This window comes from Podospora anserina, chromosome 3 (genome assembly GCF_000226545.1).
Source record: "Podospora anserina S mat+ genomic DNA chromosome 3, supercontig 2".
In the NCBI taxonomy this organism is placed as follows: domain Eukaryota; kingdom Fungi; phylum Ascomycota; class Sordariomycetes; order Sordariales; family Podosporaceae; genus Podospora; species Podospora anserina.
Window position 1 is genome coordinate 175,714 of NW_001914856.1, and position 21,712 is coordinate 197,425.

The following is a 21,712-nucleotide window of genomic DNA, read 5'->3' on the forward strand; positions in this document are numbered from 1 at the left end:
CTGCAAACTCGACTTGGTCCGGATGACGCTCACAGATCCCCTTGCTCGGAAAGCTTTCTTCGCCAGGATACAGGCAGTGGTGAGAACTCCCCAGAGAAGCTTCTTCTTCTCCTCCTTCGCTTGGTCCGCGGAAGGGATAGCGGTCCTGTTTGATAACCAATGGAATGATCCAGGCCTTTGGAACCGAACGGGCTGTAGACTCTCAACCCACTTGGCTTGGTAATTCTTCTTGGATTCGGGGTAATCAGCTGCAATGATATCGTAGAGCTGTTTTTTGAGAGCTTACTTTTCGGCATCCGATGTTGCGATATTGTCCTTGTTCCGGTCACCGTTGTAGATGTTGGACGCTTCGATCATGAGAGACCAGAATCGTCCTCGTTCTTGATGAAGCCGCCGCGCTCTCGGTCGGTCGGCAAAAGCAATACTCAGAAGTCACATCATTTTGAATTCATTGATAGAATACAGCAACCTCTTCCAGCTCCCTCCTATCTATATGTCTCCTGTTTTCGGCTAACAATTGGTAAATACGAGACCCTTAAACCCGGGAAGGACCAGTTTATCTACTGCCTCAGACACATCACTTAAAACTCCACGAAGTAAAAGAAGAAAGACCAAAGAAAAGCAATGCCAACGTCTTATTGGGTTGTTTCCCCAAGCAACTAGGCACCTACGCGACCATTAGATGGGGAGAATCCCGCAAGACAAGGTATCGCCTTTCAGAGAGAAAAACTGTCCAAACCTCGGGAGCTTCTTGAGATACGATAGAGGAATATAATCAAGGTACTTGGGCCCACCAGTTGCCATAGTCCAAATCTTGTGAACCATCGTGCCGATCGCTGTCCTCGGCGGGGTCTTCGTAGATGGGATCAGCTCTAGGGTCTGAATTCAAATCAGGATCCAAGATGTTGAAATCAATGACGTTGAGGCCAAAGGGATTCGGGATATCATCAACGGAGAACCTGGTCCCAAACATATCGAGGTTGGCGGGATCGAAACCGGCAGGATTGTAGTCGATGTTGCCGGACACTGAGATTGATTGTTGATCAAATCGGGCTGTTGCGAGTGGGATACAGTGCCATCGGCCGTAGCTGTATCAAGTGGAGTGTCATTAGTTGGCAGCAACATAATGGTTGACGGGGGCACCGAAACGACCAGGAGAGTTGGCAGCGATGTTATTGTCAACATGCGCGGCCAAATGATTAAGCGGGTTGGCACCAGATTGGACAGTACCACTCGCAGCGAATTGGTTAGAGATACCAGGAAGAGAATTGGTATCGATGGTTCTGTCGTGAGCGTTTTCCGGACCAGAATGAGGATGCTGATTGAACCTCGCATGGCGGCTAGGACGTGGATTGTACCCACAGAATCCTGGTGGTTGAAGTTACCTCCGGGAATTGAGCGATCGACGGAATTCAGGCCAAAGCTTTGCTGATGGTTGATGACCATACGCAAGTTGTTCAAAAGGTCACTGATCGTTTCCAAAGTATTCATCCAACCCGGTGAACTGGTCACCACGAGATATGTAGTTTAGATTGTAATAATTGTAGTTTAGATCATCTTAATCGGCGACAGGTGGTCCCAAATGGTCCGTAGGGTTAGGAGTTGACATCGCAACCTGATCCGTGAAATCCGAAGACACCTGTTCATCAATGGTCAGGTTCTTTGAGTGTGTGATTTGTGTAATCGAATGCCATTATCAGTGAGGTCGTGCGATGAAGTCGCTGTCCTGCGAAGAAGATGGTGCCTTGGGAGAGAGAGAAGTGTTCAGAGAAAGCTTAACAGAAAGGCAGCGGGAGTGAGAGAAGACGACCTGGGAGTGAGGGCTCTGAGAGAAAATAGATCTTACAAAAGTGGCCCTTCGACGCCGACAGTGCTGTTCATACTGTCCGACCAATGTGGGTTAGGTACGTCTTATTAAGAGCAAAAGTAACCACTCTGCGCTTGAGTGACCTACTGTTGAGAAGAAAAATACCAATGAAGGAGTTGGAGCAGAAAACTCTCCCGAATTAAATTGCAAAAGGACCGTAGCCTTGTGATAAATCCGAGAATGACCAAAGGAATAACATCAATTTTCAATAGCAAAACTACCATCAGATAAATTGCAATATATACTGTCGCTCAAGGTTTGGAACATAAAATTAAGTGAACCACAATAACGCAGGTAAAGCATTGAGCATATACCCAATGGAGCAAGACCGCAACTTGAACTGGAGGTGGAATGGCAAGAAACCTTGGTACCTTGTCTGAAGACCTCATGCATGGCAAGTGTCCTGTTTGAACATCACGGCACTAGTCATAAGCATGATTATCTACTGTAATCACGCAAGTAATGGGGTATATGAGCCATAGTACAGTGAGACACTCAAACACGGAGGAATATAGCCCTGCTCATCAGGCGTGCCATCGAGCAACCGGATGATCACCCTGAACACAGCAGTAGATGACATACTCAAACAGTATTCTGCTAGATCCTCCAGAAGATCTTGATCTATGACCCATATAGCTGTTATTTTGGCAAACGTGTTTTGGGAGGTTGCTTATCTAGCAAAGGCAAACTAGTTGGTTGTTACCCCTATCACCCCTGAGTGCGTTGTTGTCCAGCGCAACACCCCGAGGTCCAACCGGAAACAACCACATCTCCCCCACCTTTGCCAAACTTTAATTCAACCACAACTGTCATTCCTCAACCAGCCATGACACAGAAATGGTGTCTGACCTCCCAGGCGCACTCCATAGTCTCCCAGTTGCGCCAAAGTGAGCACACCACTGGCATAACCGCCAAGCGCAACCCAGCATCTACACCCCAGGTGAGGTGAAGCTCATCAATTGTGGCGCCGCCACTCCGTTTCCTCCACATCAGAGCTGCACAAATGGCCGCGAATACGTCTCTCCCCCTGCTCCCTCTCAACGCCCGAGATCATGTCAGCGTTCGTGGTCCTTGTATCTTAGCCGGCCGAGTATCTGTGTCTCTCATCGTTGCGTTCGAACCAGGCTGCTGGGGTTGGAAGGACTGACCAATCAGATCATGGACTGCCTCCCAATCGGGCAGGCGATAGTGGGGTACGCTGAGACATGGCTCTTGGCCTCGAACTACCTCACCATCGTCAATGCTCTGTGGAGATCTCCATGAGAGAGAGATGTGTCAAGCTGGGTATCCAGGATTGTCGCACTTTGTTCCCATCGTGTGCGGAGGATTTGCGATATTGTTTGCCCTTGATGATCCCGGCGCCTGCACAGGGACTTGTTTGTCCTATGCCCTCTGGATGCAGATACCAATGACTAGTGGCCGCTTTACGTTGAAGCCTTCATTGTTTGATCGAACTTCAGGGTACTTTGATCTCTGAAATCCATCCCAGACTCGTTCGAGTTCGTTTCGGTTGTTTAGGCATTAACGCCTTTTGACATGTCATTGAATTGTCAGTATTGCTCCTAATACTGTTTGGTTTACTCTGGTGTTGACCGCGCTTTTGAACAGTATCCCACTCCCCCATAAAAGGCTATCAGACGTGGCACACATGCTCCCCGTGCGATACCAGATCTGAGATGACAGACGGTTGTTCCGCGATAGAAGTGGGCAATGCTGTTAGGGTTGATACTATTCTGGAGTTAAGTTAGAGACGGAATTATAAATTTTGGGTAAGCCAGTCAGTCTTACTAGAGGCTTTAGGGGCTTCCCGTTCCCAAATGCTGTACCCAGTGTTTCATGACACGGGTCGTGAACTTGGAAAGGGTCGACAAGAAGTCGGACAACCCTAAAGGACCGCTCCGTTCAATTGGGTCATGATGTTCTTAAGATGTCAGCCACAAATATGACCTTGCAGGAGTGGATAGCTTACCTTGTGTAATGTCAAGAGTTCCAAATCAGGATCACGTTAGGGTTTGGAGGAAGATTTATCACTATTGCACTTGGTGCCCAACTTGTTTGATGCCTGGTCCGTTATATTACGTTAGGTGTAATTGCTCAAGAAAGAAGACTCCCTGTGTTCGGAGAGTTGGGATTGATTGTCAGTCGACCCCTCACAGGAAATGGCAAAATGTCGCGACTGAGCCGCCAAACGATTTTCTTTTGCACTCCGAGCACCAGGACCGCACACAGCGCTGCCGCCTAGCAAGACGACAATTGGTTTCTTAGATGACATTGTCGTGTAGAGCCTGACTTTTAAGATAGCCGGTGTAATCGAGAAGTCGTAGGTGGGTTGGGAGGTAATGTCGACAAATACTCGAAGAAAAACCCAAACGGCGGAGAAGCCGCAGTGGCCTGCAATCTTCCCCTATTACTAGGCCGCACGTTTCAGGCATCATCGACCTTGCCGTTGTCTCCTGCCGCTTCTCTAGCCAAGGGTTTCCGCCGATCATGACCAGTTGGCCAATCTATCCCCATGGCCTTTGACAGTTGCCGGGAAGGTGACGGACATGACTTGATGCCGGTGCCCAGTCAGGTCCTGATCTTCAAATTTCACTCCCTGTGATATATGATGCTGAAAAAGGTCTTGCAATTCCCATCCACATCGCGGATAGGTGGTCTCGGCTTCTCAACTGACATCAGTCTCATCTCGGACGCATTCTCCTCGACTTATTGCTTAATGCCAGGTTGCATCTTGTTTGTACAGCATCTAAATCAAACGCCATTACCTACTCAGCTCATTTCATCAACTTGATAACAACCCAGCTGGTTTACCAGACAAGGAACCACCCTCCATCAGGGTATTCATCTGTACCTCTGAGTCGTTGGCTGGATTCATCGCCATCACTCTGACTCTTGTTCCTTATACCGTCAGTTTCTCTGCCGTCCGAGTCAACCAAGTACACAGTCGGCATCTTAAGTCTCCGCCACCTCCATCTTCGTTTGTGTCTCTCCATAGGAAAAAAGTATTCCTGGCATCTGGAGCTTTTCTCCCATGGAAGGAGGCCAGCAGCAGGACAGGCCATCCCCCCACTCGTCAGGATGGGTATACCTCTTAATGCCCGATTCATTGAGATTTGACGGGCTCTTTCTTACAGCTTACCTTGAACCTCCAGCATGCCACCAGGAACTGCTCCTAGCCTCCTCTTCCCCGAGTAATGTTGCGAGAGAAAAGCCGGGAATCAGCAATGACGAGAATTCGACCAAGATCCTACCATCGCAGCAGCAGCCGCCCTGTTTCAAGTTAGCGATGCCGAGTCCTCGTCGCAAAAAATCAACACCAAATCAATAGAAACAGTCGTCAACAAAGTGAAAAGCCAAACGCCAAGCAAGTAGACAAATAAAAAAAGGGTATCTTCGGGCTTCGCTGAAAAATAGTAAAAATAAAGCAAAGGACAATAGGAGAAAGACCAAAGGAGAAGAAGAGAAAGGCCGGCTTTGGTGTCTTCTCCAGCTCTAGGGGAGAAAAAAGAGATGGAATAGTTTGAGTGTCTTCCCCAACTCTGAGCCGACCTGACCATTCAGTTTGAAGAGCAGTGGAAGTATTCCCAACACCTCGAAGGGTTCATTCCGGATCTTCCTCGCTGCATCCGGTGCCCCGCCCTACACGCTGCAATCCCGGGGGACCGGCATTTCCAGCACATCTGGTCGGGTCTTGCAATCCGGTCAGTGGCTTTCGTTTGCGCGACGTGGATCTGACACACTCGGGATGTTATGTGTTGCCTCTGCTCATCACCCATCCACCGAAACCCAACATCAGGTAGAAGCTGTCAACGGCACAACGCCAACCATCAGACGCTCAACCCCCACTGCGGTTGGTCCGCTTCGCGATCAACGCCTTCGCCAACATCGATCGAACCCGAGTTCTCTCCGCAAGCCACTTCCTCCAGTTCATTCCACCAAAGCCGTTTCAATGTCACAGAGTCATCACTCGCATCTAGATTCAAGCCCCCAAACCTAAACTCACAACTGCCACCCGTCCAGTCTTTGCTCGAATCAATCTCTCCACGTGGGTCGTGGGAAAGGGTGTGATGATGTTCAGGGGTCCACACTCAGTGGAACCTCGAAAGCAGAAAACGGCCGGCAGGGTTCAACTCAACGACGTCAAATAGTGGAGTCGCCGGGAACAAGAGGGGTAAGGGGTCCTGCGTTTGGCCCTTATGCACTCAACCCTCGAACCGAGCATCGATTGATGAGACAACTACTTGGAGGACGAGACAGAAAAAGGCGCGCATACCGTTCGTCGTTTCTCTGGTCATTTTCTGCAAACAACTGGGCTTGTTATTCCCAAATATGTCTGATTTGTAACAAGCCCGCCCCGAAAGCATCTGCCGGGTCCTCGGGTCGAAGTCTCCATGAGGCGCCAAGACATTCCAGTCTCTTCGCCAGTGGGGGCCAACAGTCATCCAACCGCCCTGTTCTCCACGGAATGATGGAAGGGTCCACGGGGTCTCTCTTGATCAAATATCCACCCACGATGTTTCCTCGCTAGCGTCTCCCGGTGCCGTCATGTTTCCAGACAAACTCCGATGCAGGGGAAGTTCCGGAGCAAAACTACAAGTAGCAGTCTCTTCCCTCTCTCCTCAACAACTTCCGATTCTGTTAATAATACCCGCCTACCACCACGGCACACACTCACATCGCAGCACACTATTGGAAGGGAAACGTACATACACCTTACATATATCATCAATAAACACTTCCCCTCTCTCACATACCCACCCGCATCTTGCGTGATATACTTTTCTCAGAATTGGTGGGGGTGACTACTCACATACACAAATACAAACCCATCCGATCGATCGGACCGAGCAATACCAGCTCCTATTTATCATTCACAACAACCGCCACACAATTATCAATCTCCCCACCAGGGTCGACATCACCATGTTCAACCTCGAAACAACCATGCCTCTCCACCCCTCCTCCAAAACTCTCCGTCCACCATCCCGACCAATCTCTCGACGACCATCCCTCAACACCGCTCCCACAACCATGAGCACCACAACCGCCACCACCACCACCACCCGCAAAACCCACCCTTCCACCCTCTCAAGGCAACAATCCTCCACCCTCCAAAGAAACCAACAATCCTCCGACCTCCTCATCACCACCATCTCCCCCCTAGTCCACACAATCCACCACTTTCAACAACTCGCCTACCACCTCTGCCTCAACACCCTCTTCGCCTTATCCATCCTCGCCTCCGCCTCCTTTGTCGCAAGCAAGGCCGTCGCCTACCGCTCTTTTCTCCTTTCCAAAATCTTGGCAGAGAGCGGTGTGCTAGCGGGCAGGTGGGTCTACGCCAAAGTCTGGAACGGGCAGAGGTCAAGGCTGTTCAGAAAGAGGCTCGAGTTTGAGATTTTTGTATTGCTGTTTGGGTCGGGGAACACTATCTTGCTGTTGGTCCTGTGGCCGGGGTGGATTGTGCTTGGATTGGCGGGCGTGGGGTGGTGGTTGGTTAACGGTTGAGGGAAGAAGAAAAGCTCACGACTTAAAACCCAGCAAGATAGAAGCTGGGATTCAGCACGTCGATTAGTATCGAGAGAGATCTGATCCTTTCAACCAACAAACGACCCGGCCCTGGCGGTAGAGGTTTGCTGTGATGGTATCATCCATCCCCGCCAATCCCAATTGTCACCGGGAACCTGCTTGCGGATACTGTCAATCGGGACTTCATTTCGTCCCCGAAAAGAAAAAGGCATTTCCACCAGTGTCCCGCTGGATCTCCTTGGAGTAATCCACGTCAGGATCAAACTCCTGCCACACACTCGCCGGGTAGATGTGCTTGTTGCGCTGGTACCACCTCCGATCAACAACCTTTGTCCACTCTGGATCATCACCCGCCCCCTCCAGCGTTCTGATATTCCCACCAGCCTTCAGAACGCCACCACTTGCAGTCGCAGCAGCAGCAGCACCGTCCCCGGCAGGAAGAGGAGCCTCAGCTCTGTACTCAAACAATCTCTTCCCTTTTGGGCCGAGAGTCTTGTTCATAATGAAGAAGTAGAAGTCGTAATGCTAACATTAAATGTCAATAACCTTGTCTCATGACCCTTGCGAAGTGAACTTACATGAGGAATAATAACCCCCCTCCTCACCAACATCAAATCATCCACCCCAACCCTCGCCCAATCCCTCCTCGCATTAGCATTCTTATCCCCTCCCACTCCCAACTCTGCCCCCACCTTCCTGCTCTTGTCCAAGAAAAGCCAGATGTGATCCCCCTTTTTCACCCGGACAACACCCCCGGGGATGTTTGTGCCATCGTAGAAGACAAACGGGATCGCAATTTCCGTCTGCTTCACCGCCGCCTGTAAGATCAGGAACTCCTTCCTCAGGGCGTCCTTTTCAGCTTGTTCCTTTAATCTTGCTGCCTTGGTCAGGGCTTTGGGGATGACGGGGGCGGAGGTGTTGACTATTTTCTTCGTGTCACTCTCGCTCTCGGGGGTCGGGTTTTTCGACTTGGGTTTTGTTGTTTGTGGCCCATCCTCCTCTTGATTGTTTTCCTCATCGTCATCTCCGAATGACACCAACGCCTTGACCGCGCGCTTGGTGGTGGTTTTCTTTTTCCTTTTCGGGGGAGGTTGGTGGTGGCGGCGGTCGGTTTCGCTCTCACTAGGGACGGGGACGGCGGCGGCGGGGGTGCCGGTTTGGGATCTGTTGGGGGGTGTTAGGACGTTGCTGTTGTTATTCGCGCGGGTGATGGCGGCGGCGGCTTCGCGGGCTTCGCGCTCTTGCTGCTCGAGGACTTCGGCGCGACGTTTGCGGAAGTCGGCCAGGCCGACGAGGCCGACGGTTGTGTGGGAGAGGCGCTCGTTGGTTGTTTGGTTTTGGGCGGTGAAGCGGGAGGTGGTGGGGGTTTGGTCGGACATTTTTTGGGTGGGTGTGTTGTTGTCTTGTCAATTGAAGAGAGAGAGTTGATGAGGATGACGTCGCGGGGCGGGCTTTGGCAGCGTTGAATATGCTTGTGGTTGCGAAGAAGCGCTATGGAAGATTCCGCGAAACTCACGGCGGGTGTCGCGATAAATACCCGACTACACTGGCGGAAATAGTGGGGCACGCGAAGGCCAAAAGTTGTGTGTAAACCTCCAGAAACTCATTTTCCTCTCCAGCCACGTTGTCGCAGACGACCTGCTCCTATCCCAAATCTTTCAATTTTCCCTGCAAAAAGCCCGCCAAGCTCTCAAACATAACGGCGTCATGTCCTTCCCGCCAATGCACTGTTACTGTTGTCGTGGAGACGCCCATCTCAACGGCAACGTCAAACCCCAGCCGGCATTGCACTGGATCAGATCCCGGCGCGGCTGAACTCAACACGGAGAAGCTTGTGGATTGGTCTCGCATTTTCTTCCGCCTCGATGCCCGGCTCCAGACATTTTCTCTTGTCCTCCCTGTTCCCTTTCTGGCGTCTGTGTCCCAGTTCCACGACAGTAGCTCCAATGACCGCATAACCTCGTTAATCCTCGTGATGGCGTGGTCAATTGATCTCCACGGATGCAGACTCAAAACCTCAATTGCCAAAACTGGCGGCGAGACTTTCTTCCAGCCGCTGGTCTTCACCCTGGCAACATGTTCTGCTGGTCTCATTGGCCCGAAACTCCACCCAAGCGCCCATCGTCTGGTCTTGTTCCCTTGTATGAACTCGGTGATGGCGTAGTTGTCTATTCCATTGGCCTTGAGCTTGTCAACCAAAGTCTCGACACTGCTAGCTTTGCCTAGCATGGAGGTGTACCACTGAACCTCCTCTTTCAGCACCAGAGACTCTTCTAACATCCGACTGATGTGAGCAATTTCGCCACCCTCACAAACCATCTCGACAGGTGCGCCAGTGCAAGCCGAATGTGGCGGACGTACTTTACTTTGCGCCGAAGAGAGCATATCGTCCTTAGACTCGTAAAAAGGAGGGTTCATCATGGTGAAATCGATGTGGATGACCTTCTCGCTTTCTCTGCCACGGAGAGGAATCAGGGTGTCTTCTGGTTGGCGCCCCAACACAGTAATTCGGTCTTCAAGATGGTTCAACGCGACATTTTCCCTTGCATATTGCAAAGACTTCTCATCGATGTCTGGTTGGTGTTAGCTGGCAATGGTAACCATGCTCACCAACATGAACAGCACGTACCGGTTGCAACAAAACGCCACGATGGGCGCTGGGTCGTCCCCAGCAAGGGGTAGATACAGCTTGCGCCTGTTCCAATGTCGAGCCCGCAGGCTGGTCGGCCTGGTGGCTCGTACGACGAGGTGTCCACCAATTCCTTAAGCCATAAAATGTAGTTGTGTCGATTTGGCACCTATGACTTTGTCAGCGAGAATCGACACTGTGTCTGAGGGGCGAAAGCCTACTGGAGGGCACAGTCTGTCATCGGGCAGCTCTAGCTTCAGGTTGAAGTCGAGTGACAGCAGCGTCTTGGTGAGCTGCATGACCGCCTTTGGCTCGGTGAAATCGAGATGGCCATTTTCTTGGAGTCTGGAGTCACATCATCAGCCAGTGCTATGGTAAGGTGGAAGGTATAGACACAAACATACACAGCAGCAAAGTCTACATCTTTCTCGGCGAGTTGTTTGAAGTCGAGCTCACGATCATACAGGTGCCGAAAGTGAGCATCATCTGAAGCCGCTACGTTGAGGGACTGTTGAGATGCAGGAGCTGCTTGGGACTTGCGACCGGGTTGTTCCAGATCATCCAGTACCTTCCTCTTTTTGCTCGACATTTGGATAGATGGTGGCTTGGGATTCTTGCATATTAGATGCAGCTTGTTTGGTCGAGGTCTTTGGCTGGTGATGTCTGCTGTGTTGCATCTGGGAACTGCAGTGGGGCGAGGAATTGACCAATCAGATCACGTGCCCAGGCTGCCATCACCGACCGATATCTTTTGGCGAAGACCTGCCCTGAAAAATGCAACTCCTTCTTTGTGTTCTCTTTTCCATCTCTCTTTCTTCCAGCTTCAGATCACAAAATGGATACACCGGTCCTCCAACTTTCTCAATGTTGGGTCTATCGCCTCGTCTCAATACAACGGCATCCCTAACGGTGGTATCTGCAACCCTAACCTTCTCTTTCGACCCCTCAGTTCAATGCGACGGCAGCACGGTTTCGCTGCTTCAACCCGCCCCCAACAGTAACAGCCCGGTCTTGCACAACATGCAAAATTAATGAGCACCCGGCAGTTCCCCGTCATGGTGTGATATCCTTCATCGACTTCATACGAGTGCTGTGGTAGTGTTGGTACGGGATCCTTGCCCAATCTATCGAGTTCGTGGTACTCGCCAGGTCAGCCTGTGTTTCGGCAAAGCCGTTTCCTCAAAAGTTGCTGTGAAGCGTGGCCGATTTCGGTATGCAGGCAGATACTGCTGTGCACATGGCTGGCTACTTGGTCCCTTCGGTTCAGCCACTGCCGAAGGATGCCGTCTCCATCGCTTTGGGCTTCGGCTCAACTTCTCAACTTGATGTCGACGGCTTACTGAGTCTCCAGCAGCAGCCCACAGAAGCCTGCGACTCGGCACAAGAAATGGTGACATGGATTGCCACGATGTGAATGATGCCGAGTGATCTATTTGACACACCTCGCAACCTATCCGATTCGAGATGTCACCGTATTGGCGCCTTGCCCTTGGACCGACCCTAGCTGCGCCCGGCCTGTTAGCCAGAACAACTGCATGATACGACCACCTCTGGACCGTCTGCCTGAGTGCTCGAGTGGATGAGTCGACATTGCCAACCCTCTGTGCGGCCCCTTTGTGGTTACCTGCTTGGGGAGAAGCGTTTGGCACGCTGCGCAAGCTTCACGTCGTGCCAGCGGGTTGGGACATGGTTGCAACACTAGGCGCGGAACAAATCGCCGGCAGCCCCTCTTCGCCTAGGTCTAATACCCGATTGGCATCACGGTTTCCCACATCATGGTGTTTTTCTGGAAGCCCACTGCTCTCGGATCGTCATCAAAACGACGTCGGCTAACACACAGGGGTACTGAACAGTGTCTCGGTTCTTGTACCTAGTGCCAGCCATTTATGGTGTCGAGGAGAACGCTCGGTGGCCGAATGTGAGACCCTTTGAAGACAAGAAGCAGAAGTGGTGTGGCAGCCCCGACAAAAATCAACAACTTGCAGAGATCTGTGGGCACGCACACGCTCCAGGCAGTTCTCCAGATTTACGAAGGGCGCCAAAACATTCGCTTCAGATATCGCTATCGCCGCCAAATCTCGGATTCTATGGTGGCGACTGGTGATACGCGACAGAGAGGCACCGTTGGCGTCAGCCTTGTTGGTTGCCTTCTCTGCCGGGAGAAACCCATTCTTGGCTGTCATCTTGAGGCTCTGTTCTTTCTCTTTATGGACTTGATGGTGCCTCTCGCCGCACCCCGGCCTGAATTTGTCGATACTCTCGGATCAGTCCGACAGTATGCACGGTTCCAACAGCCGGTTGGCAGGACGTTGTATTCCTTTCAGGCTTTCCACGTGTGGGCACAGAGGCAACAGCTAGGCACTTCATCGGATTTCTGGTCACGAAGCTCAATTTTGTCTTCTCTTCTTTTCGGTAGAGCATCTCTCACTGGCTCTTGGCTTTGGAAGCTGAGATGGCAGGTGGGGTGCTCCAAGCTGCCTTTTGTGCCTTGTCCTTCTGTGACCCCTGTCAGCAGACCCAACATCCCGCAGCGCTCGCCTCGGTGGATGTCACATCATCTCTACAAGTCGATCTGATGGTGTTGCCAATCCTCTGTCTTGTTACCGAAACGAGGCTCTACCCATGCGTACAAAGGCGGCAAAGCAGGCTCCACTCAATCAGGATGCCGCTCTTTGGCACCACCACTCCGTCCCATTTGGAGAAACAATAGCAAACAGTGGCAGCCTCCGGGTCCAATTAGAGAGCAATTTCAGACATGCGATGAGTCTTCTACTGGCTACTAATGCTGGTCAAACCTGCCTTCCATGCGGAGGATGGTGTTCATTGGGTGAACTTGTTTGAAGGTCGGCATTTAAAAGCAAGCGAACACCATGACATGATGCCACCTCGATCCGAGACATGTTGACAGTTTTCTCGAACACCTCGGATTATCAGCCACTGCATTCCCTTATCATCCTGGTCCTCTTTTATACTTTTGGTTGACCAGTGTTCCACACCTTTACGAATCCTTGGCCCCGCCACATCAGCTCTGAAGTATTTATTGCACCCCAAACCCCACGCTTTTGTGGTGGTCTCCGGCCCCGGTCATCTCTCCGTGTGCTACTGCAGACTTGTTCGCCATTGCTTGCAGCACTTCTCGGCTGTCAGCTTGCATCATTCGCCAAAAGAGCTTAGGTATCGATAACCTATCTCTCAACATATCCCACAACGACCGAGACCACCATCAACGTCCAGGTCAGCAAAAGCACTGAATTCTCCATTCTATTAACTCGGAGACCGAGAAAGGAAAAGAGCTCGGACACAGTTCGACCAAACATTGCCGTGGTCTGGGTCAGTCACACACCCTGCTGGACTTGGCACACCACCCGACACCACCAGCGGGCACCCCGGGTCCTCAACCTCGCCGTGCGCTGCCGTTCTACATCTGGAGAAAAAGTACTAAACTTGACTTCCTCAACGTCCCGACGTCTCAACGTCTCACCGACTCCTGCAGACTGTCTTGCCGAACACATCACCCTGCATCACTCTCGTCCGCCATCATCCAGTGAAGTGGCGGCGACTAGCGAGAACGGCAGCATCCTGGTGCCGCTCATCGGACGCACTACATTCTGTCTCTCTTGAACCAAGTAACCCGCTTGCCTTCTCCATAGGTTGCCGGTTTGGAGAACACCTCTCCGTTTGTCGCATCGTCAGATGTCTCCCATCTACTCGGTCGCATTCGCACAGGCTCTGCAGTTGTGTACCGGCGAGTGGGAAGGTATTGGTTCATCTTGACCCGTCTTGTTTCGGGAGCCCACAGTTGGGTCACTGGCTCTTTTGTCCGCCTACTTTTCCGCGCAGTCATCACCATCGTTCTGACCATTGGCAAGGCGACAACAGATCCTCAAATACGGACGCCCCGCGGGTCTAAGCTTCTTTCTTGACCACCCACGTTGCGCCTGCCAGTCGCACAACCTTATTGCAGTACAAGGCGCCTACTCGGTCTGCAGTTTTTCACCACTGAAGTGCTCCTTCTGTGCCCCTCTTGGCCCTCAATACTCCGCACCCACCAGACCAATACCTCAAGGCTTGATCTTCAACCAATCCAACCAATCTGCAACTCAACAACATCATCAGCTCCTTTGCCGTCTTTATTGCGAAGGTATCCTTAGCAATCATGGAAACAGACAAGCACTCGCTTGAGGTGCGCGAGGGGAATCCGCCAGCCCCTGCTAACGGTGAGGAATGCAAGGCCCCAGTCGAAGGCAACCCCAAGGCAGCTGCCACAGACAAGAAAACCGGCGAGCGAGTGGCTGGCAAGCCAAAGGACAAGAAGCAGACCGAGAAGAAGTCGTCGAAAGCCAAGCGGAAGAAGAAGGCTGATGCCTTGCCGTCCTCCGACGAGAGCGCCACCGATGATGACACCAGCGAATCTGACTCCGCCTCGGACCATGACGATAGCTCCTCTGAGTCCGAGAGCGAGTCCAAGAAGAAGCGGGTGACAAAGAAGCGACACGAGGCTAGTAGGTCCAAGAGAAAGTCACGAAGCAAGAAGTCCAAGAAGCCTGTCACATCGGAGGAGTCCTCGTCTTCATCCGGCGAATCTGACTCTGATGCTTCCAAAGCCGAAACCGAGGATTGTTCTGAGGACGAGATGAGCCCACGAGAGGCGGTGAAACAGATGCACCTTCTTGTGGCGCAAGCGCAACAATTGGCGCAGCAGCAGCAACACCTGCCACTCGGTGTGCCCCTGTCTTCATCTCAAGGCATGCAGTTCCAGAGACAGAACGCCATGCCTTATTCTTTTAACCCTTCACGTCAGTATAACAACGACGACTATGACGGCGGTGCGCCCCCGAGCTTCAATCCTCCTCGCAGTTCCAGGAGAGGGCCTCGTTTCGGCCAAACTCCTGGCGGGAGAGGCAACTATGGTCTGGGAGATCTGGACGCCGGCCTTTCTAATCTCCTGGACCCCAACCTTCTCGGCGACGGCAAGCGTCTGACCAAGGACAAAAAGGAGAGAAAGAAGCAGAAGAAGAAGGAGGAGGCGGCAAAGCTCAACTACAAGCGGGTTGACCAGGTTTGGGACAGCTCGATTCACAACTACAAGCTTCAGGACACGGCCGAGGGTTCGGTTGACTCGCAGTATCATGATTTTCTGTTTCATGTGCGCAGAACTTTTGATTGGGAGGGCAAGTATAAGGCTACCATTGTCGACATCAAGAGTAAACTCCTACGCGAGTGCTTGCAGGATGTCATGGGCAATGTTAAAGGCGTGTCATTGGTGGAGAGCACACCCAAGCTGGACCCCAATCTACTTTTTCTGTAAGTTGCCCTTACCTTGCGACTTGATGGAAGTGGCTAACTTGATAATTGTAAGCTATCTCGATGATTTGAAGACGGCTCTGAAGGGCCTTAAACGGCGTACTTGCAAGGGTGCCAAGCGGGATCTTAAGAAGGAGCAGAAGCGTCTGGAGGATAAGCGCAAACACCTGAAGGTCCTGATTAAGTACCTCGACAAGGACTATGCGGAGGTCAAGAAGAGGTGGGCGTCTGAAATCACATTTCTCATTCTCGATAACTAACAGTGGTCAGTCTGTACCCGATGCTGAAGAACGGACTCATCACCTTTGACCTGCTCTGGGCCCTCTGGAAGCCCAACACTCTTGCTTTCGCCCACACCTACAGTTCGCCGGATGAGCCTCGCGTGTTCAAGGTTGAGATCGCAGAGAAACACTCCTCGTTCATGAAAGGCGACTACTATTACTTGGAGGGTAAGTATTTCGAGTACGACGGCAAGCAGTTTGGTTACGGAAGCGTCTCGGAGGAGATTATGGAGTTTAGAGGCGCTCGCAAGATCACCAGCTTGAATTGCTATCCGCTCAGCTACCACAAGAACGAAGCCAGGGTGCGCGAGGAGCTGGTGGAGCGAGGCAAGAAGTTCGTCGGCCTGGCTGGTGTGTACTACAAGAGTCATCAGGGCATGGCGTACTACAAGAAGAAGAAGGGAGTTGTCAAGGTCAATATCAATGGCCGGATCATGGTCGACCCTGCTATTCACAGGAGGATCAATCCCAACTACCCGATTTCGATGGTGCGGCCAAAGGACCACGACAGGTACTCGGACGATGAGTGCTCTGATGAGTCGGACTGTAGTGGATGTGGCTCTGATGACGAGGAGGAAGCGTTCAAGCGCAACGCTCGTCTTTATAGACCCAAGCGGAGCGGCCCTCCTGAGAACAACACGGGGGAGAAGCTGGAAAAGGTTTCGGCGCAGAATGATGAGGTCGGTGAAGAGACCAAAGATGGAGAGGAGGCGGAGAACAAGGAGGTACCGGCAACTGGTTCCAAGGACGCCAAGAAGATCCCCGAGTTCAGCGAGGAGGACTACTTGATTGCCTCTCCCGTGGTGCTTGGGTTCTCGTTTGCGGAAAAGCTGTGGCTTGAGTTTACCGTTTCTGGTGTCAAGGAGATTCAGTGGAACGAAACGGCGTATGACTCGCTGGTGCTCGAGTCCAAGACCAAGGACATAGTCAAGGCGTTGGTCGAGTCTCACAAGTACCATGCGGCCGAGAGTATCGACGATGTCATCCAAGGCAAGGGAAGAGGCCTGGTCGGTGAGTTTTTTCGCTCTCTTTGTAACATGCTGCATATCACTGACGAGCCTATAGCTGTTCTTCATGGTCCGCCTGGTACTGGCAAGACTTTGACAGCCGAGGGCATCTCGGAACTGCTCAAGTGTCCGCTCTACATGGTTTCGGCGGGCGAGCTGGGCACCGATTCTCGCTTCCTCGAGACCGAGTTACAAAAGATTCTCGACATTTGCCACGCCTGGGGCGCCATCCTCCTGCTCGACGAAGCGGACGTCTTCCTCGAGAAGAGGAACATGCACGACATTCACCGCAATGCTTTGGTGTCGATATTCCTCAAGCAGGTTGAATACGTGCAGAACATTCTCATCCTCACTACGAACCGTGTAGAGGTATGTTGCCTGCCCTTGCTGTCGGTTTCTTGCTGACATGATAACACAGACATTTGATGACGCCTTCCAATCCCGCATTCACATTGCCCTTCGCTACGGCAACCTCGAACAAAAGGCCAGGAAGGCCATCTTCAAGATTTTCATCGACCGCGTTCGTGCTCACGAGGGCAGCAAGCTTGGGCCGTTCACCGATAGCGATTACGAAAGTCTTTCCCGGAAGGAGCTGAACGGGAGGCAGATCAAGAACACGGTCAGGACGGCGCAGGCGCTGGCGGTTAACAAGGGCGAGCCCTTGTGTATGAGCCATATCCGGCAGGTCTTGGAGGTACAGGCAAACTTTGACCGGGATCTGAAGGGCGGGACGGGGTATCAGGACGCGATGAGGAGTTATTTTTAAGGGGGGTGGTTGGGTGATGAGAAGCAGCGGTAACAGCGCAGGTTGAGCACACATGGAGATTGGGTTGTTGTACTATTGATTTTTGGTCCTGTGCTTTTGTTTTGTATTGCTTTTGAAAGCAGCAGTCGATACCATTAATTGTAGCAGGGCGCGTTGATTTTCATCTCTCGGTCGGATATCCGGGCCATGGGATCATGGTCAGGACATTTACTCATGCAAGAATGTGCACCTTTCAGGGATAGGGGAACAGTTCCAAAGCTTGTTACTCGGATTCTCGCCAATCATCTCTGATGCTGTCACCAATCGAGATGTAGTGTCGGGCCATCCGAACACCCCGACGGGAAGATTCCTACGTTTGTGCTATTTGCTCTTGGGCCCAGAACCGAACAACAACATACCGTGATACCCAAGGAATGGTATCTGCAATCGCCCCTCCAAAGTGGCATCGTGGAGTTGTCTATGACAATAGTTCTTTTACGTTTGCGTTTACCGATTGGCTCCTTATCCGGCTGCCTACGCTAATGAGCTCCGCGCGATGGAGTCGACGAGATGCCCGCCCCCTGTTGAGTAGAGTGATGCCAAGACCTTTTTGTAAGGGGAGACCGCTTGAATCTTTGGTGGTTTGTTTGTATAAAACCCCCCGCCCCCCCCTTCTGTCTCTCGGAGAGTAAGTTCGATATCAGCTGCACCATCCAATTCAACAGATCGTCAGCAAGCAAGACGAAAATGAAGCTCACCCTCTCAGCCCTCACCGTCGCCCTCGCGGCCCTCCCCGAGCTCGCCTCGGCCGGGTTCGCGGCTTCTTGTTCTTGGTCCTGGCAGGAGCCAAAGTACGTGGTCGCCACTTGCGCCAAGAAGGACGGGACGCCCTGGCGGACGAGGCAGGACATGAATTTGTGTGTGGGGGTTGATCGGTTCACTGGGAGGCTTGTTTCAAGGGATACGTAAGTTTTTTTTTAAAGTTTTTTTCTTGTTTTTTCTTGTTTTTTCTTGTTTTTTCTTGTTTTTTCTTGTTTTTTTTATACCTCTCAAACCCGAAGTGAAGGAAGGCTGATTGGTTGTTGATGAGGAAAAGTGGCAACGCCTTCCTTGAATGCTGGAACACGAGAAAGGACGGCAACACGGACCTCAAGTCTACGTGCTGGAACTGGGACGAGGAGGAGGTGAGGGGGAATTTGAATATTGGTGAGTACCCTCGAAACAACTGTCCTTTTTTCAGGTGATGGATGTGCGGGTGGCTAATTGATGGTTTAGATGCGTACATGCAGAATTTGGATGGGTGGTTGTGGTGCCATGGGCATCGGAGCGCGCCTTATTAGGGGGTAGGTGGGTGATGGGTTGGAACCTATGGAAGAGATGCGTTTGGGCTCGAAGACGCTGGATATATTCTAGGTTACCAGTCGAGATGTCTTCATGATGATGAATGTTACTGCGTTTGACTTGGTGGTGTTGTGACATGGCAGTATGTTTCTGTGCTGGCACATTTCTTCCTTGCAGCGTTGAAATGTCACTCTAATAGTGGAAGCAAGTCATCCTGCAATTGGCCCTCCTGCAAACAAACTGAGGTTCTGCAAACAAAAAAAAATTCCAGAATGGTGTCGTGTTTAGAGAAAAGGGGCCAAAAAAGGGAGTGGTGACCCTAACAAACAAAAACATCGACCAAGCTGGGACTCGAACCCAGAACCTTTACCAGCTGGAGATTTAACCAAAGTTGAAACCGGAAAGTAACGCGCTACCATTGCGCCACTCAGCCTGAATGGTTTTTGAGGTCAATATCACTACCTATGAAAGGTTGAGTGAGGTGAGCAAAACGCCCTGAACTGGCCCCTTTTCCCCTTTTCTCGGACAGGTCATGCACAAATTTGCTAGTTACAGTTTCATATGTATAGTTTTCTGCCACGGCAAGAATGCAGCTTTAATCAATCTACATAGCTGAGGAGTTGAGTCAACAAAATAAGATGCATTCATTCATAAACTTCATACACCAATCCAGGCCAAGTCCCACTAAAAGCCCCTAGACACCCTACTGCTGCCCCTTCTCCCTGGCCAACGCCTCCCTCCTCCCAGTACTATTAGGATCCAAATACGGCTTCTCCCCCAAGCCCACAGCCCTGTTGCCAAACCGCTCCCCATACTCCCCACCAAGGTAATCAAAAGTAGCAGTATGGAACGTGCTCCTGTTGTCCCAAATCGCAATATCATTCTTGTTCTTCCACTGCAGCCTCACAGTCAAGTCATGGTTCTTGTACACCAAGTCCAAAAACCACGTCAACAGCGCCTTGGACTCCTCCTCGGTAACTCCGTTAATGTGCTTGACGTGCCCGCCGACGGGGAAGAGGGACTTCCATCCGGTCACAGGATTGGTCCTGATGACGGGGTGGACAGCCTTGAGCTCGGTGCCAATGTTCTCGGGCGCGCCGCGGGGCTTGTCGTAGAGCTTGAAGCCGGCTGCCTCGGCGACCTTGTTGAAGCCGGGCTGTTGGAAGGTGACGGTCAGGGACTCGAGGAACTTTTGGTAGGGCTCCGAGAGGCGGTCGTAGAGCTCGTAGCCCGAGGCCCAGAGGGTGTCGCCGCCGGTGGTGGGGAGCTCGACGAGGCGGAGGGAGGTGTAGTCCGCGGGGACTGGCTCAAAGGCAATGTCGGAGTGCCATTGGCCTGTGGATTGCTTCTTGGGGGAGAGCTCGTCGGCGATGGCGCCGCGGGCGTAGAACTTCTTGTTTTGGATGGAGGAGATGGTGCTGATCTCCGGGTCGTCGCCGCCGAGCTCACGCTCAGAGTTGAGCAGAGGGTGGATGTGAAGACCGGAGGTGGCGGGGCGGCCGGTGAGCTCGCCGAGGCGAAGGATGAGCTTCTTCTGGAGCTCGTTGGTGAGCTCGTCTTGGGCGCGGAAGAAGACAACGCCACGCTGCGAGATGGTGATGGCAAGCTCGCGGAGGAGGTCGTCTGAGTTGGGGGCGTTGAGCCACTCGACCAGGTTGGCCTTGGGGAACTCCTTGCCAATGACAGGAGTGACCTCGAAGGACTCGAACTGATCAAGCAGGCCGGTCAGCTTGAGGGGAGCCGGTCTCTCGGTGGTGGGGGCGGCGCCCTTGGTGACGATGGGCACCACAGGGGTTTGAGTCTCAATTGCGGAGGGAGCCATTGTGTCTGTTTCTGATGTGTTGGGGATGTGAGGTGATGGTGATGAGGATTTGGACTGTCTGATACACGGAATGCCTCGTCTCTTATACAACCTTCCACCAGCCTCAGATGGTCAACCTCTTTGTTGCCTCGGAGCCAAAAAGTGCATCACGATCCACACCAACATTGCGTGAGGGTGTGCAACCCCGCGCAAAACAGCTGCCATAGTTTGCACCCATAGGCTGGTCAATCAGGTCGTGGACCTCCAGTGTACCGTATCCGTGTCTTGTCGAATCAGCAGCAATGACGAGCTCGCAATAGCGCATTTCGTGATGTCGTCAAGTTAGCGACGCTGTCCGGACTTAACGTGAGCCCAGCCCCGGATGTTGCGATACAACCCAGAGGACAAAGAGACCCGGCGCCGAGGATCATGAAACTGCGGGGTGAGTAGATGACATCCGGCTGCGGCATACTGCATTCCGTGTTCCAGGAATCAGTTGAGGTCGCGCCTTTACCCCCACGTTTCCCTGCCCGAGCCGGCGCCGTAGCCCTAGGAGCAGCCGCAGTCAAGGGTGGAAGCCGGAGATAATGCAAGACGGCGTGTTCTGTCAGTTTAGTAGGCCATGTCGCCATATTGTTCTTTTTTTTTGGTATGGGGAAATCATCTGCTGGCCAATTGGAGCCGAGTTGTTACTAGAGTGTTGCAAACCAGTGGTTTGTATGTCGTCGCGTCAGGGGCCAAGGCGATCACGAATCATCACGCCATCGGATTCCCACCAACCCGCAATACCAACCTCACTGGAAGCTCAGAGATAACTGATTTCAATGCCGAGGCTCCAACGTAGGGTATCAATCTTGGAGATTTCTTATCAGGGGTCATGAAATCAATCAGATTCGAGAGCCGTTGTCGGAGCATCGTCTGAAGGATAGTGGTTACGCTGTGAGGATCTCTCCTCAAGGTATGAACCTCCAGAAGTGCCTGCCTTCGCCACGCCTTGAATATCCGCGTGGGCATTCAAAACCAAATAGTTGCCACTACGGCCTAAGATGGCAGGAAATACCCAGCGTGCTGGGTAGGGTTGAAACAGAGAGTCTAGACCGATGGCTTCGTCTTGTTCTCGACAAGCTTCGCCCAGCTGATAGCCACGTTCTTGTCTGTGGCGCTTCTCGTCCTGGAAACCAGGGGTCCAGATCTCGGTCCTGTTCGTC

The 21,712-nt window shown here is 52.1% G+C and overlaps 6 protein-coding genes across 6 annotated transcripts, besides 1 other annotated feature; 3 read left to right on the top strand and 3 right to left on the bottom strand.

Annotated features, from left to right (window-relative positions):
* Positions 1 to 6,790: 6,790 nt before the first annotated feature.
* PODANS_3_2390 (uncharacterized protein) lies at positions 6,791 to 7,375 on the top strand (the record flags this gene model as incomplete). Its single annotated transcript, XM_001908969.1, has 1 exon — positions 6,791 to 7,375. One exon carries the CDS (start codon positions 6,791 to 6,793, stop codon positions 7,373 to 7,375), a length of 585 nt encoding a protein of 194 aa, XP_001909004.1.
* Positions 7,376 to 7,579: 204 nt separating this feature from the next.
* On the bottom strand, positions 7,580 to 8,775 carry PODANS_3_2400 (uncharacterized protein; the record flags this gene model as incomplete). Its single annotated transcript, XM_001908970.1, has 2 exons — positions 7,580 to 7,780; positions 7,927 to 8,775. 2 exons carry the CDS (start codon positions 8,773 to 8,775, stop codon positions 7,580 to 7,582), a joined length of 1,050 nt encoding a protein of 349 aa, XP_001909005.1.
* Positions 8,776 to 9,040: 265 nt separating this feature from the next.
* On the bottom strand, positions 9,041 to 10,614 carry PODANS_3_2410 (uncharacterized protein; the record flags this gene model as incomplete). Its single annotated transcript, XM_001908971.1, has 4 exons — positions 9,041 to 9,955; positions 10,036 to 10,194; positions 10,247 to 10,370; positions 10,430 to 10,614. 4 exons carry the CDS (start codon positions 10,612 to 10,614, stop codon positions 9,041 to 9,043), a joined length of 1,383 nt encoding a protein of 460 aa, XP_001909006.1.
* Positions 10,615 to 14,181: 3,567 nt separating this feature from the next.
* On the top strand, positions 14,182 to 17,383 carry PODANS_3_2420 (uncharacterized protein; the record flags this gene model as incomplete). Its single annotated transcript, XM_001908972.1, has 4 exons — positions 14,182 to 15,329; positions 15,385 to 15,549; positions 15,600 to 16,986; positions 17,036 to 17,383. 4 exons carry the CDS (start codon positions 14,182 to 14,184, stop codon positions 17,381 to 17,383), a joined length of 3,048 nt encoding a protein of 1,015 aa, XP_001909007.1.
* Positions 17,384 to 18,109: 726 nt separating this feature from the next.
* Positions 18,110 to 18,702, top strand: PODANS_3_2430 (uncharacterized protein; the record flags this gene model as incomplete). The annotated part of the gene is made up of 3 exons (XM_001908973.1): positions 18,110 to 18,327; positions 18,459 to 18,568; positions 18,638 to 18,702. 3 exons carry the CDS (start codon positions 18,110 to 18,112, stop codon positions 18,700 to 18,702), a joined length of 393 nt encoding a protein of 130 aa, XP_001909008.1.
* A 337-nt stretch (positions 18,703 to 19,039) lies between these two features.
* Positions 19,040 to 19,136, bottom strand: a tRNA (tRNA-Arg).
* Positions 19,137 to 19,406: 270 nt separating this feature from the next.
* On the bottom strand, positions 19,407 to 20,525 carry PODANS_3_2440 (uncharacterized protein; the record flags this gene model as incomplete). The annotated part of the gene is made up of 1 exon (XM_001908974.1): positions 19,407 to 20,525. The coding sequence occupies one exon, from the start codon at positions 20,523 to 20,525 to the stop codon at positions 19,407 to 19,409; it is 1,119 nt and encodes a 372-aa protein (XP_001909009.1).
* Positions 20,526 to 21,712: the final 1,187 nt, after the last annotated feature.